The sequence below is a fragment of the Ruditapes philippinarum genome, unplaced genomic scaffold (assembly GCF_026571515.1).
Source record: "Ruditapes philippinarum isolate M1 unplaced genomic scaffold, ASM2657151v2 ctg1655_1_1_1_1, whole genome shotgun sequence".
In the NCBI taxonomy this organism is placed as follows: domain Eukaryota; kingdom Metazoa; phylum Mollusca; class Bivalvia; order Venerida; family Veneridae; genus Ruditapes; species Ruditapes philippinarum.
In genome coordinates, this window is record NW_026865771.1 from 231,301 (window position 1) to 245,348 (window position 14,048).

The window sequence follows — 14,048 nt, forward strand, 5'->3', positions numbered from 1 at the left end:
TATATAAAATTGGGATAATGTTTCAATAAATAACTTGCTTAAAAGATATGTAACCTAAAAGCGTCACAAAATATGGGGTTTCCTTTAGTTCAATTTCTTCAGGACTTTTTTCGTTATTTTTGCCATTATTGGTGAATATTGTGGTGCTGGGTTTGTAGAGGTGAGGCTGGGGAGGTTTTTTTGTCTTCCATAGTATTTAAAAACATTTTTGACATGATTTTCTACGTTGTGTAAAACTTCGTTAACGTTTTATAATAAGTTATCTCCCGTATTTGTTTAAATATCCTTTGGTTTGTAATATAAGCACAAACTCACAAAGTTCTTTTTATGCTCCCCGAAAAATTTCGGGGGAGCATATAGTCGGCACCTTGTCCGTCCATCCGTCTGTCCGTCCGTCCGTCTGTCCGTCTGTCCGTCCGTTTTTTTGTCCGGACCATAATTTGAAAACCCTTGGAGATAATTTGTTTAAACTTCATACAGTGGTAGAGGGCATTGAGGGGGAGTGAAGCGTCGAAGAAGCATAACTCTATTTTGCCCGGTTTTTGAATTATCTCGAATTATAGAAAAATCTTGTACGGGCATAACTCTAAAACTATAAGAGATATCAACATTAAACTTTGTTGGTGAATAGATCTCAATGGGTAGATGTACAGTGCATAAGAACAATAACTCTTTTTGTCCTAATTTAGGAGTTATTGCCCTTTGTTAGTTTCAACACTTAGAACTTTGTCCGAAATATAACTCGAAAACTATAAGAGATATCAAGATGAAACATTGTAGGTAGATAGATCTCATTAAGTAGAAGTGCAGTGCAAAAGAACCATAACTCTGTTTAGCCTCATTTTTTAATTATCTCCCCTTATAGAAAAATCTTGTCCGGGGCATAACTCTAAAACTATAAGAGATATCAACATGAAACTTTGTAGGTGAACAGATCTCAATTGGTAGAATTGCAATGCATAGGAACAATAACTCTTTTTTTCCTAATTTTGGAGTTATTGCCCTTTGTTAATTTTAACACTGAACTTTGTCCGGAACATAACTCTAAAATTATAAGAGATATCAAGATGAAACATTGTAGGTAGATATATCTCATTGAGTAGAAGTGCAATGCAAAAAAAAAACATAACTCTGTTAAGCCTTATTTTTGAATTATCTCCCCTTTTAGAAAAATCTTGTACTGGACATAGCTGTAAAACTATAAGATATATCAACATGAAACTTTGTAGGTAGATGTATCTCAATGGGTAGATGTGCAGTGCACAAGAATCATAACTCTGCATTGCCTAATTCTGGAGTTATTGCCATTTGTTTATTTTTACTTTTTGAAGTTGTCCGGAACATAACTCGGAAACCATAAGAGATATCAACAAGAAACTTTGTAAGTTGATAGATAACAGTGATTAGAAGTGCAGTGGAAAGAACAGTAACTCTGCTTATCCTAATTTTGGAATTATTGCACTTTGAACTTTTTCCAGGGACATAACTCTGAAACTACAAGAGGTGTACTTGCCTGTGTCCAAAACCTATTCGGGGAGCATCACCCGGCTCAAACCGGGCTCTTGTTTTTATCTGCTTTTAATAAAGTTGTTCTTTTCATATTGTCAACACAATTGCAAGCGTTTAAACTTAAGCTTCCATCCTTTATCGGCTAGTCTGTTCACATGTCTGTTGTAAGGAACTTGCATTCTAGCATATATCTTTTACTTTTTAGCTAATTCCCCAACAATAAATTCACATGAAAAATAACAAAAAAACAATAACGCGTAGAGTTATCGTTCTTTTGCACTGTTCTTCTCTTTTTCCACTTTTATACGCGCGAAAAAAATTCGGCGTATAATGTTATGCACCTGTTCGTCCGTCCTTAGTTTGTAAGCATCTTTCATCCCCGGGCTGTACGTTTTGAACCGATGGAAGGAAATTGAAACTATTGGCAGAAATGTTAACCATAATCAGACGATGCGTAGAGCCTCTCAGGTCAAGATCAAACTTAGTCATTTTGCATCAGTTTCAAATTTCGTGTTTGCTCTGTATCTTTTGAATAGATAAAAAGAAATTAAAATTTTTGACAGAAATATTTCCTGTAATTAGACGGTATGCAGAACACATATTCGGGCTTCGGCCCCGCCTCGAGGATTCCTTGATATACTCATATAGGTAAACTTATTTTAGATTTCTTTTGTGCTACAATGTCCTGAGATTAGATATTTAGCATCTAGCATTGCCTTTTGACCTTTACAAAACTGATATGAATCACGCCCATGGGGTCACTTGATTTATACAGAGTTATATAGGAAATCTGAGACTTATTGTATGAAACTTCGAGTTAAGATATTTGGCATGTAACATCACATTCGTAACCAAAAATAACTGGTATTAATCGTGCCCCATGGGTCAATATTGGCCCTGCCATGAGGATCACTTAACTTACATAATTTTGTGTAAGAAAACACATTTAACTATTATTTCGGTGTAACTACTATGCCTAAAGCTTAGATATTTGACATGTATTTGCTTGTTAGCCTCTACAAAACTGGTATCAATCATGTCCCTTAGATCAAGGCAGGCCCCGCACTTGGGATCACTTACTTGCTATACACATTTTAGTCTTATTTTGTGAAACTTCAATGCCAAGAACTAAGATAGATAAGATATTGAACATGTAACATTACCTTGTAAATGTCTACAAAATTTATATAAAATCATGTCCTTTGGGTCAAAATTTGCCAGTACCGTGGTCACTAGATTATAAAAGACATTAAGGCGTTATTGTGTGAAACTGGAAAGCCCCGAACTTAAATTTCAATTTGTAAAGATCTAGAAATAGGTATATTAAGCATGGTCAAGTTTGTCTCTGGCCCGGGAGTCACTTTCCTAAAATGACTAAATTGTAAGAAACACACCTTATCATTTATGGAAAAATACTATACCTTTTTATTTGGCATATATCATTTCCTAGTGGGCCTCAGAATAATACACCTAGTGTATAAATGCTTCCAATGTGGAGATCATATAGTGACATAAGTATAAATAATTTCAGACAAGTTTCTTTATTGGGTTTCTACCCTTATTGAACGATTTTTTTTGCATCTAGTCTGAATTGTATGATGAGTTAAGGAGAAACAAATATTAACTTTTTTTGTGATATTAAATTGTTTTAAACATTTGTTCAAAATGACATTTATAGTCAAAAATAACATTTTCGAAGCTTCACTCAAATTCTGAGAAAAAAATGCATATGCTTATATGAAATACTACTCGTAGATGTAAAAGCATATTTATTTTGACTTTCAAATTATCATATCTATATATAAAGGAAATGGACGAACTTATAACCAGCTTCAAGTTAATATAATTACAATTCTATATATCATAATAAAGTTGTTAAATTATAAATCTCAAAATACGTTTACTCGAATAGAGTAAGAATCAGTAAGTAAATTATTGGAGTAAAAGTTATCATTCTTGTTAGTTTCAAGCTGATATCGAAAGGCTGGGCAGATGGCCGGGAGGTCAGACGAAGGACAGGTGAACGAAGACAATAACCTAGAAAAAAGTGTCGACTTAGAATTTCAGCAGATCAAAGTTGAATAAGTGGTTACAGCAAGCAAATTTATGTCAGGATGGCCGTTTTACGACAAACATAATGTATTTGATGTTATCGAATTTCTAGTCCATTTAGAAATCATAGGAATCACTTACACATTCTACTTTGCTTTGTTGAACGACAAGCAACAATACCACAAATCCTGAAAAACAGACAAAACATTAAAATTAACTATTACATATAGGTACCACTCACTCGGTTTATTGTTCAATTGCTTTGTTATTATATTCTACACATTTTAACTCAAACTTTGCATTATTATACCACAACACATTCAGAATATATTTCCTTGAGAAAGGTTCAACTCCTCGAAACGTCAGAGATTGATAAACTTTGTGAGATAGTTATATAACAACATTGAATGAAAACATTTTTTTTTTATTTTAATAGTTTGTTATCTATTTTGAGGAAATTGTGGATTCAATATCTTACTATTAAGTTCTGAAAAGAAAGACATCCTTTCACGTCAATACATTTACGCTGTATGACGTAAAACAATCAATCGCAACTTTTCGGCCGTTTCCGTCAGTCTAATTGTATGCGGTATTTTCTTGGCGCATTAGGGATAGTTTTTTTTCTACAAAGAGAATTTAATTTAGAATAAATATATATATATTGCGTTATTTAGTCATATCGGTTCAAACGTTTAAGAGGCAGTAAACTTTCGGTACACTGTTCACTCGGTCATATAAGTTGTATCTAAAATGTTCACTGTTACTATTTATCGGAACATGAAATATTGAAACGCTATTCAGAAAACAATACGGTAATCGATTTATACATTTTAAAAGATTAAAGCGGAATCAAACATCCGCGTAGCGCTTAGTGACGTAAATGATATTTTCCGATTTTTCTATGTACCGATTTGTTCACTTCGATGTTAATTTTTTGTTTAAGTTAAGTCGTACTTTGAAACAGAGCATGCGCAAAACCATTTTTGTAGACTGCTCCTAATGAGTTAACGCTTTAAAAGAGATTCATTCACTACAATCAGATACGCAAAAATGGATGCCGCCAACACTGTTGAGAGGTCTGATGGCGCTCCCCAATAACTATTTACATGCGCATTTGTATCTTTATCTGATCCCACGAACGGGAAAGATCAACTGTATTGAATTTAATTATTTCCCTTTATATAATACTTTATCTGTCTAAATTCATTGTATCTTACGGATCTACAAGATCATGCGGATCCAGTTGATTTTCGGAAATAGATATATAGCTCTCTGGTCCCAATCAGTTAAGAAGACAGTAAAATGTAATTGTTGATTTGTGAGATATGTTAAACAGAGAGAAAAAAAAACTATATATACAAAATGTTGAGTCAGTTCCAATGTGTAATGCAGTTTGTGACAGTATATAAAGCTGTTCTGAAATGATAATTTTGCGATGGTAGATAAGCTGCTAAGCTACACGATGTGCGCCGTAATCACCCCTAGTAAATGATAGAGCTACCGCTTGCGGAGGTATACTGTAAATCGCTCTATCGCTACTTCCGAGCTAGTGCATGTCGCTAAAATCAAGTGTTATATATTTTGTAAATTCTACACCAAATATCGAAATTCTGAAAACAATATGCGATGTAGATTTGATTATAGTTTCCAGAAATCGTAAAGTTGCTATACTTGTGTTTGAAATGTAGTTGTGGCGGCGTTTCCAAGTTAGCGAGTTCAGCCTGTATGTGAGAAGTTAGCAGTTAACAGTGAGCTAAGCAAAAAGGCATTACGATTTATATAGGGAAATCAATGATCTGCTGTTATGCTCAGCTGGGTAAGCAATCTAGCAGAGCATTCCAAAATTAAGTGAAGAAATGCTTTGCTGGTATGCTCAGCTGGCTAAGCAATCTAGCAGGCCATTCTTAAATATAGTGTAAAAATGCTCCGCTGGAATGCTCAGCTGGCTAGGCAATCTAGCGGGACGTTCCAAAATATAGCGTAAAAATGCTCTGCTGGTATGCTCAGCTGGCAAAGCAATCTAGCGGGACATTCCAAAATATAGTGCAAAAAATGCTCTGCTGCTATGCTCTGCTGGCTAAGCAATTTAGCGGGGCATTCCAAAATATAGTGCAAAAAATGCTCTGCTGCTATGCTCAGCTGGCTAAGCAATCTAGCGGGGCATTCCAAAATATAGTGCAAAAAAATGCTCTGCTGCTATGCTCAGCTGGCTAAGCAATCTAGCCGGGCATTCCAAAATACAGTGTAAAAATGCTCTGCTGTTATGCTCAGATGGCTAAACAATCTAGCGGAGCATTCCAAAATAAAGTGTAAAAATGCTCTGCTGTTATGCTCAGGTGGCTAAGCAATCTAGCGGGGCATTCCAAAATATAATGTAAAAAATGCTCTGCTGTTATGTTCAGCTGGCTAAGCGATCAAGCGGGGCATTCCAAAATATAGTGTAAACATGATCTGCTGGCAAGGCAATCTTGCATGCCATTCCTAAATATAGTGTAAAAATGCTTAGCTGTTATGCTCAGCTGGCTAAGCAATCTAGCGGGACATTCCAAAATATAGTGTAAAAATGCTCTACTGAATTGCTCAGCTGGCTAGGCAATCTAGAAGGCCATTCCTAAATATAGTGTTAATAATGCTCAGCCGGCTAGGCTATCCAGCAGAGCATTCCTAAATATAGTGTAAATATGCTCTGCTGGCAAGCTCAGCTGGCTAAGAAATCTAGCAGAGCGTTCCAAAATATAGTGCGAAAAATGCTCTGCTGGTATGCTCAGCTGGTTAAGCAATCTAGCAGGGCATTCCTAAATATAGTGTTAAAATGCTCAGCTGGCTAGGCAATCCAGCAAAGCATTCTGAAAATTTGTGTAAAAATGTTCTGCCGGAATGCTGAGCTGTCTAGGCAATCTAGCAGGGCATTCTTAAATAAAGTTTAAATTTCGTTGGTCTGCAACTGATTATTTGGCACTCGTAGACTTTCTGAAATATTTATTGCCAATTCAGATGATGATATTTTTGACTTCTACGGGACCCTCAAGTGTCTATTTCTTTGGTTTCCGACTGATTCTGGAACGATTGCAGACTTTCAGGAATTTTTGGTGTTAATGTAGATAATGACATTTGTGAATTTTTAGGACCATCCAGAGTCCATTTCGTTGGTCTGCGAATGTTTCTGGAACACTCGCAGACTTTCAAAAAATTTCGGTGCCAATGGAGATAATGACATTTTTACTTCAAAAGGACCCTCCTGAGTCTATTTCGTTGGTCTGCGACTGATAATGATTCACTCGCAGACTTTCAGGAATTTTGGTGTCAATGCAGAAAATGATATTTCTGACTAATTGGGACCTTCCTGAATCCATTTTTTGGTCTGCGACTGATTCTGAGGCACTCACAGACTTTCAGGAATTTTTTATGTCAAGGCAGATAATGACATTTTTTACTTCTAGTCCGTCCATCCAGGGTCCATTATTTTTTGGTCTGCGACTTATTCTTGGACAGTCACAGTCTTTCAGGAATTTTTGGTGCCAATAGAGATAATTACAATTTTGACACTTTTGACCATCCAGAGTCTATTTCGTTGGTCTGCGACTGATTATTGGGGACTTTCAGGAATTTTTTGTGCTTATGCAGATAATGACATATTAGAGTGAAAATGCTCTGCTTATGACTAAGGGGTCCTTAAAAGGACAAAAATGTCATGATCTTCAATGGCACTAAACATCCTGAAAGTCTGCGAGTCTCAAAGAATCAGTCGCAGACCCAAGAAATGTACTCTGGCGGTTCCCTAAAAGTCAGAAATGTCATTATCTCCATTGGCATCAAAATTCCTGAAAGTCTGCAAGTGTCCCAAAATCAGTCGCAGACCAGCGAAATGAACTGTGGTGGGTCGCTAGAAGTCAAAAATGTCATTATCTCCATTGGCACCACAGATCCTTAAAGTCTGCGAATGTCTCAGAATCAGTCGCAGACCATAAAAATGGACTCTGGCGGGTCCCTAGAAGTAAAAAAAAAATAGCCAACACCTCTATTAGCACCAAACTTTCCTGAAAGTCTGCGAGTGTCCAATAATACGCTGCAGGCCAATGAAATGGACTCTTAAAGGTCCCTAGAAGTCAAAAATATGATTATTTCCATTGGCACCAACCATTCCTGAAAGTCTGCGAGTGTCCGAGAATCAGTCGGAGACGAACAAAATGGACGCTTAAGGGTCCCTAGAAGTCTAAATTGTCAATATCAGCATTGGCACCAAAATTCCCGAAAGTTCGAGAGTGTCCTTCAAAAAATCGCAGGACAATGAAATAGTCTCTTAAAGGTCCTTTGAAGTCAAAAATATCATTATTTCTAAAAATTCCTGAAAGTCTGCGAGTGCCTCATAATTGCCTAGAAGTCGAAAATGTCAATAAACGTTGGCAACAATTAATCCTGGAACTCAGAACCAGTCTGCCAGCTTAGCATTCCAGCAGAGCATATTAATACTATAATTCAGAATGCACCGCAAAATTGCTTATCCAACACAGCATTTTCACACTTTTTTTCAGAATGTTCTGCTAGGTTGCCTAGCCACCTTAGCATTTCAACAGAGCATTTTTACACTATATTTAGTAATGCTCTGCTAGATTGCCAAGACAGCTGAGTATTGCAGCAGAGCAATTTTACACTTAATTAAGGAATGCCCTGCTAGATTGCTTAGCCAGCCTAGCATTCCACCAGAGCATTTCTTCAATATACATGTATTTAGGAATGCCCTGCTAGATTGCCTAGCCAGCTTAGCATTCCACCAGAGCATAGCCAGCTTAGCATTCCACCAGAGCATTTTTCACTATATTTCGTAATGCTCTGCTATAGTGCCTAGCCAGCTAAGCATTCCTGTAGAGCATTTTAACACTCTATTTAGTAATGCCCTGCTTGATTGCCTTGTCAACTTAGCATTCCAGCAAAGCATTTTTACACTTTATTTCGTAATGCTCTGCTATATTGCCTAGCAGCTTAGCATTCCAGCAAAGCATTTTTACACTATATTTAGTAACGCCCTGCTAGATTGCTTAGCTAGCTTAGCATTCCAGCAGAGAATTTTTACACCATATTTAGTAATGCCCTGCTAGATTGCCTAGCTAGCTTAGCATTCCACCAGAGCATTTTTTCACTACATTTAGGAATGCCCTGCTAGATTGCCTAACCAGCTTAGCATTCAAGCAGAGTATTTTTACTATAACTAGGAATGCTCTGCTAGACTGCCTAGCAAGCTAAGCATTCCAGAATAGCATTTGTACACTAAATTTAGTAATGTCCTACTAGATTGCCTAGCTAGCTTAGCATTCAAGCAGAGCATTTTTTTTACTATAACTAGGAATGCTCTGCTAGATTGCCTAGCCAGCTCAGCATTCCAGAATAGCATTTGTACACTATATTTAGTAATGTCCTGCTAGATTGCCTAGCCAGCTTAGCATTCCAGCAGAGCTTTTTTTACTGTATTTAGTAATGCCATGCTAGATTGTCTAGCCAGCTTAGCATTCCAGCAGAGCATTTTAACACTATACATGTATTTAGGAATGCCCTGCTAGATTGCCTAGCCAGCTTAGCATTTTACACTATATTTAGTAATGCCCTGCTAGATTGCTTAGCCAGCTTAGCTAGCCAGCTGAGCATTCCAGCAGAGCATTTTAACACTATATTTAGTAATGCACTGCTAGATTGCCTAGCCAGCTGAGCGTTCCAGCAGAATATTTTACACTAAAGCTAGGAATGCTCTGCTAGATTGCCAAGACAGCTGAGTATTGCAGCAGAGCATTTTTACACTTTATTTAGGAATGCCCTGCTAGATGCCCAAAACAGCTGAGCATTACAGCAGATCATTGACTTCATTATATAAATTGAAATGCATTTTTGCTTAGCTCAATGTTCACTGCTAACTTCTCACATACGTTCAGCCTTGAAATGGACCGTTTCATCATGAAACAGATTATTTTTCTTCCAATTTTATCTAAAAGCGATCAGATTAAAAAAATGTTTCAAGTAGAAATATCACGTAAGAAAATGAAAAAGATTAAGTCGTATCAATATTGTTAATAAGAAAATTAGGTATTTTTCTTGTTTCTGGAGCAGCTCTGTCGTGAATGAGGTTTAAGTCATGTCGCCAAGGATAGAATCTATTGTTCGAACAAAGTACTGATGTTTGTGCATATTTTTTCTAACCATTTATGAAAGAACAAAAAATAAAAAAAATATTAAATAAAGTAAATTACATTTTGTGACGTAATTTGCAAAAAAAAATTAACTTTACAATTCAAGTTTATTGCGCAAGTTGTTTTTTACGTAACACAATTGTGATAAACAACATATTGTATATTAATTCTGTAATATTTGAAATTTAAGTTTGAACCTGCGTTCATTCCCAAATCTTTTAGTTTACAATTAACACTTTTGCCCCGAAAAAATTTTAATTTCCCAAAAATAAAAAAGTAAAATTTTCCCCTTTTAGGAAAAATTTTAAAACACGAGTTTTGCTAAATTGGTAACCAAAAATCAAAAACCAAATTAGAAAAGAATTATCAATTTTTTTAATTTTCCCCAATCGTTCCTTGGGAAAGACTTGGAAATTTTTCCTTTTGCTATTCCCTTTCTTTATGACATTGGGGTTTTTATTTTGCTTGCTTCCAATTTTTCTTTGTGACATTGGGAAATTGCATTATTTTTGATTCCCTTTTGCTTGATGACATTTGGAATTTTCTTTTGCTTTATTTCCATCTTTCTTGTTTACATTTGGGTTTTCATTTTTGATTCCCCTTTTCTGATGACCATGGAACTTGCATTAAAACTTGGAATTTTCAAAAAATTGGGAAATTTCATTAGCTTGATTTCCCTTTTTGCCCTTTATTTACATTGGGGAATTTTCATTATGCTTTATTCCCTTTGGGTTGAAAGACTTTAACTTTCTTTTGTTTTATTCCATTTGCTTGGGACATTTAAATCCTTATGCTTTGATTCCATTTTTGGGTTTTTTTAAATTGGAAATTGATTTTTTTGATTTATCTTTTCTTTTTAATAAAATTTTTAAACTTTGCATTAAATGCAAAATTTTTATTAAATCATTTCAAACCCTTTTTTATGCTAAATTTTTCATTGGGAATTTTTTACTAAACTTTCCAACCCTTTATCGTACTGGGTTTTTTTAATTTTAAAATGTTAACGGGCATTTTAATTTATGTATAAAAAACCTTTTTTTTTGCTCCCATACAAACTATTTTGGTTTTTAAATTAAAATCAATTAAAAACAAATTTTTTTTTCCCTTTTTTTTTTTACCCCTAAAAACAGGGGGAAAATTTTTTTTTAATGGGACTTTTATTAATTTTTTGGTTTGCATGGGGTGATTTATTAGCTTTGTATTTTCTTTATTCACTGTTTTTGCTAAAAAAGCCCGGGGGTTTAGGCCCTTTTTATTTTGTTTTCACTTACAAAAATTAAAAAACAAATTTTAAAATAAGGGGCAAGAAATCTTTTTATCATTTTTTCATCGGAATTTGCCACATAAAATTTCCTGACCCCAAAAACCCAATCTTTTGGGATTTTATTAAAAAACTTACCCAAACATAAATTTTTAAATTTCCCCGAAAGAATTAAAATAAAATTGGAAAAAAATTATGCAAATAATTTTTTTATAGTTAAGTAAAATTAAATAAAAAAAAATATTTTTGTTCCGTTAAAACCCGTCCGGTCCACGCCAAGGCTTAAAGGGTGCCCCAGTCCCGCCCAAAGATAAGGGATAGTTGGGTTTAATTTATTCATTTTTTGCAAAAGCGTCAAATATACTTTCCTTTTTCAAACATATAAATTTTATACAGTTTTTCCCCCCTAAGGGGCCCCAAAATCTTTTCTAATAAATTTTAAATCAAAAGGGAAAATTTTTTTGGCTTTTTAAAATTCACAAATGGGCTAAGGTCACTAAAAAATTTCCCAAAAAGGTGTATTCGCAACAAAAATTATGAAAGAAAGGTTTATCATTGGAAAAATGTAAGCCCAAAAAAAAATAATGAAAAGAAATTAATTTGTATTATAATTTAGTACACCGGGCCAAAGGGGATAATAAATTTATGTGACAGAACCCCTCACACAAACAACCTTTTATTAAAAATTAAATTAAAGAAAATCATGCGCAAACTTTTTTGTAAAATATTTTTTTTACAGAAATTATTTTAAAAACTTTTAAATTGGGGAGTATGTCCCTTTTTAAAAAAAACATATACACAAAAAGTATGGCAAAGCGTTCTTATAAAACCCCGGTCAAAAATTTTTTTAAAAAAAAATGGGCCTATTCTTTTAAAAATTTTAAAAATTCCCTAGTGGCCCCCTTAAAAAAGGGTTGGTTTAAAGGGAAAAAAATTTTTGGGTTTAAAACAAAAAATTTATTTCAAATTTCAAAATCTGCGAAACAACAATAAAAATTTAAAAATCAAGTTTGGCGAAATATATCTTTTAAAAAAATTCAAATATTGCACATACGACTACAGACATCTCAAAATTGTTTTATAATTTTAAAAAGGGTTTTTCCATTTTAGGATGGTTTTTAAAAGACATCTATTTCTTTTTTCAACATGCTGGCCAATCTTAAAAAAAACGCACTTTGCCCGTTTTATTTTTTTTTGAATTTTTTTAAAATCTTTGACGTAACGTGCAAAATAGCCGGGAAAAATCCGGAAAATCGGGGTGTTAAAAAACATTAATTTAAATGAAAAAAAAATTGCAACTGCATTTGCTTACCGAAATGTTAAGTTCCGGTGAACTGCGATATTTTATTTCCATTGTTTCATCTTCTTGCCAAAATGGGTCATTTTTATATTTAATTTTTAAAAGCCTTTAATTCTAAAAAGTCGAAAATTTCCCCCGTATTTATCAAAACAAATTTTTTTATCGACAAGGGAAATGGCCCGATTTTAAAAAAGTACCTAAGGGGGGGTTTTATTTAAAACAAAGAATTTTCTTAAAAACCTAACAAATAGCTGTCCTTATGCAAATTAAAAAAATGGTTTAGAAAGGGGAAAAAATTAAAAGGGAATTAATATATGCATTCGTAATCTTTAAAAATGAAAGTTTCAAAAAAACGATAGGTTTTTTGTCAAAAAAATAAAGAAAAAATTAACAAACCAAAATGAAAAAAAGCACAAAAAATTAAAACAAAAAAATATCCCCAAATCCCAAACGAATTTTTCTTTAATTAAACTTGAAAAAAAAAATTTTTATGGAAGATTTTTTGAAAGGGTTTTAAAAAAATGTAGAACCTAAAGCGCTAATTGACGTCTTTCAATTTTAGACAATACAAATTTTTTGTTCTTTTTCCCCCGTTCCAAAAATTGAAAAAATTCTTTCTTTTTTTCACAAGCCTGCGGGAATTTTCACACCGTTTACTGGGAATTTAATGTGTTTTATAGGAAAAAAAAATACGTTTGAAAAGCGGAAAAAAATTAAAAAATTTAAATTAATTTTAAAATGTAAAATCACTGGGCATTTTAAAAAAAGAGAAAAAAGAAAATTCTTTAAAAAACCTTTGAAAACAAGTAAAACCCAAAAATTTAAAAAATTTTTTTTTCAAAAATGTCGAATTATAAATTCTTTTTTCCCCCTGTGAACGGTTTATTGACGTTTAAACTTAGAATACAAAGTTTCACTCAATGTAAAATACTCCCTTTGTTGGGGGTTTTTTGTGTGTAACTTGAAAAGTAAATTCTCAGTTTTAAATTCACTTTGTTACAGCTTTTTTATTCATATGGGGTTTTAATTAAAAATAAAATCACTTCATGAATGATGTAGCAGGAATAACTTCTAATAAATTATAAAACAGATATTGTCAAATAGTTGTTTTTTTTTCCTCTTCAAAATGATACGCGTTGTATCAACATCCTAAAGATCTTTTTCGCCAAAATGTTTTACATTCTTTGGTCCCCTTTGAAACCATAGAGCTATCTCCTTGGCGACATGACTACCCCCTTCACGATAGAGCTGTCTCCGAGAACAAATATCCGATATTTTCTTTATTAACTAATGTTTTGATCTGATTTCATTCTTATTTCATTTCTAGACCTTATATCTACTTGAAACATATTTGTTTTTAATTTGAATCGCAGTTAACATAAAATAATTGGAGGAAAAATAATCTGCTTCATGATGAAAAGGTCCATTTCAACGCTGAACTCGCTAACTGGGGAACACCATCACAACTACATTTCACACAAAATTAGAACAACTTCTACATCGCATAGCATTCTCCGAATTTCGATATTTGGTGTAGAGTTTACAAAATATATAAAAAATAGAAACACCCGACACTTGATTTTAGCGCCATGCGCAAACTCGGAAGTAGCGATAGGACGATTTACCATATACACCGTGTATATCCAGTAACGCCGGAATGTGAAAATAACGCATGATTCGTGCAATTAGTAACGAAGAAATGCGCAATAAATTGCGGATACCTGACGGCTGCAAAGACATTACTTTTTAT

General features: G+C 33.9%; 1 protein-coding gene across 1 annotated transcript in view; it reads right to left on the bottom strand.

The window, feature by feature from the left end:
• LOC132730251 (uncharacterized) overlaps positions 1–14,048 on the bottom strand; it is a 56,167-nt gene that overhangs the window by 38,711 nt on the left and 3,408 nt on the right. The window contains exon 2 of the mRNA XM_060716131.1: positions 3,703–3,749. Within this exon, the coding sequence (XP_060572114.1) occupies positions 3,703–3,749 (47 nt within the window). The remainder of the gene's footprint in view (positions 1–3,702; positions 3,750–14,048) is intronic.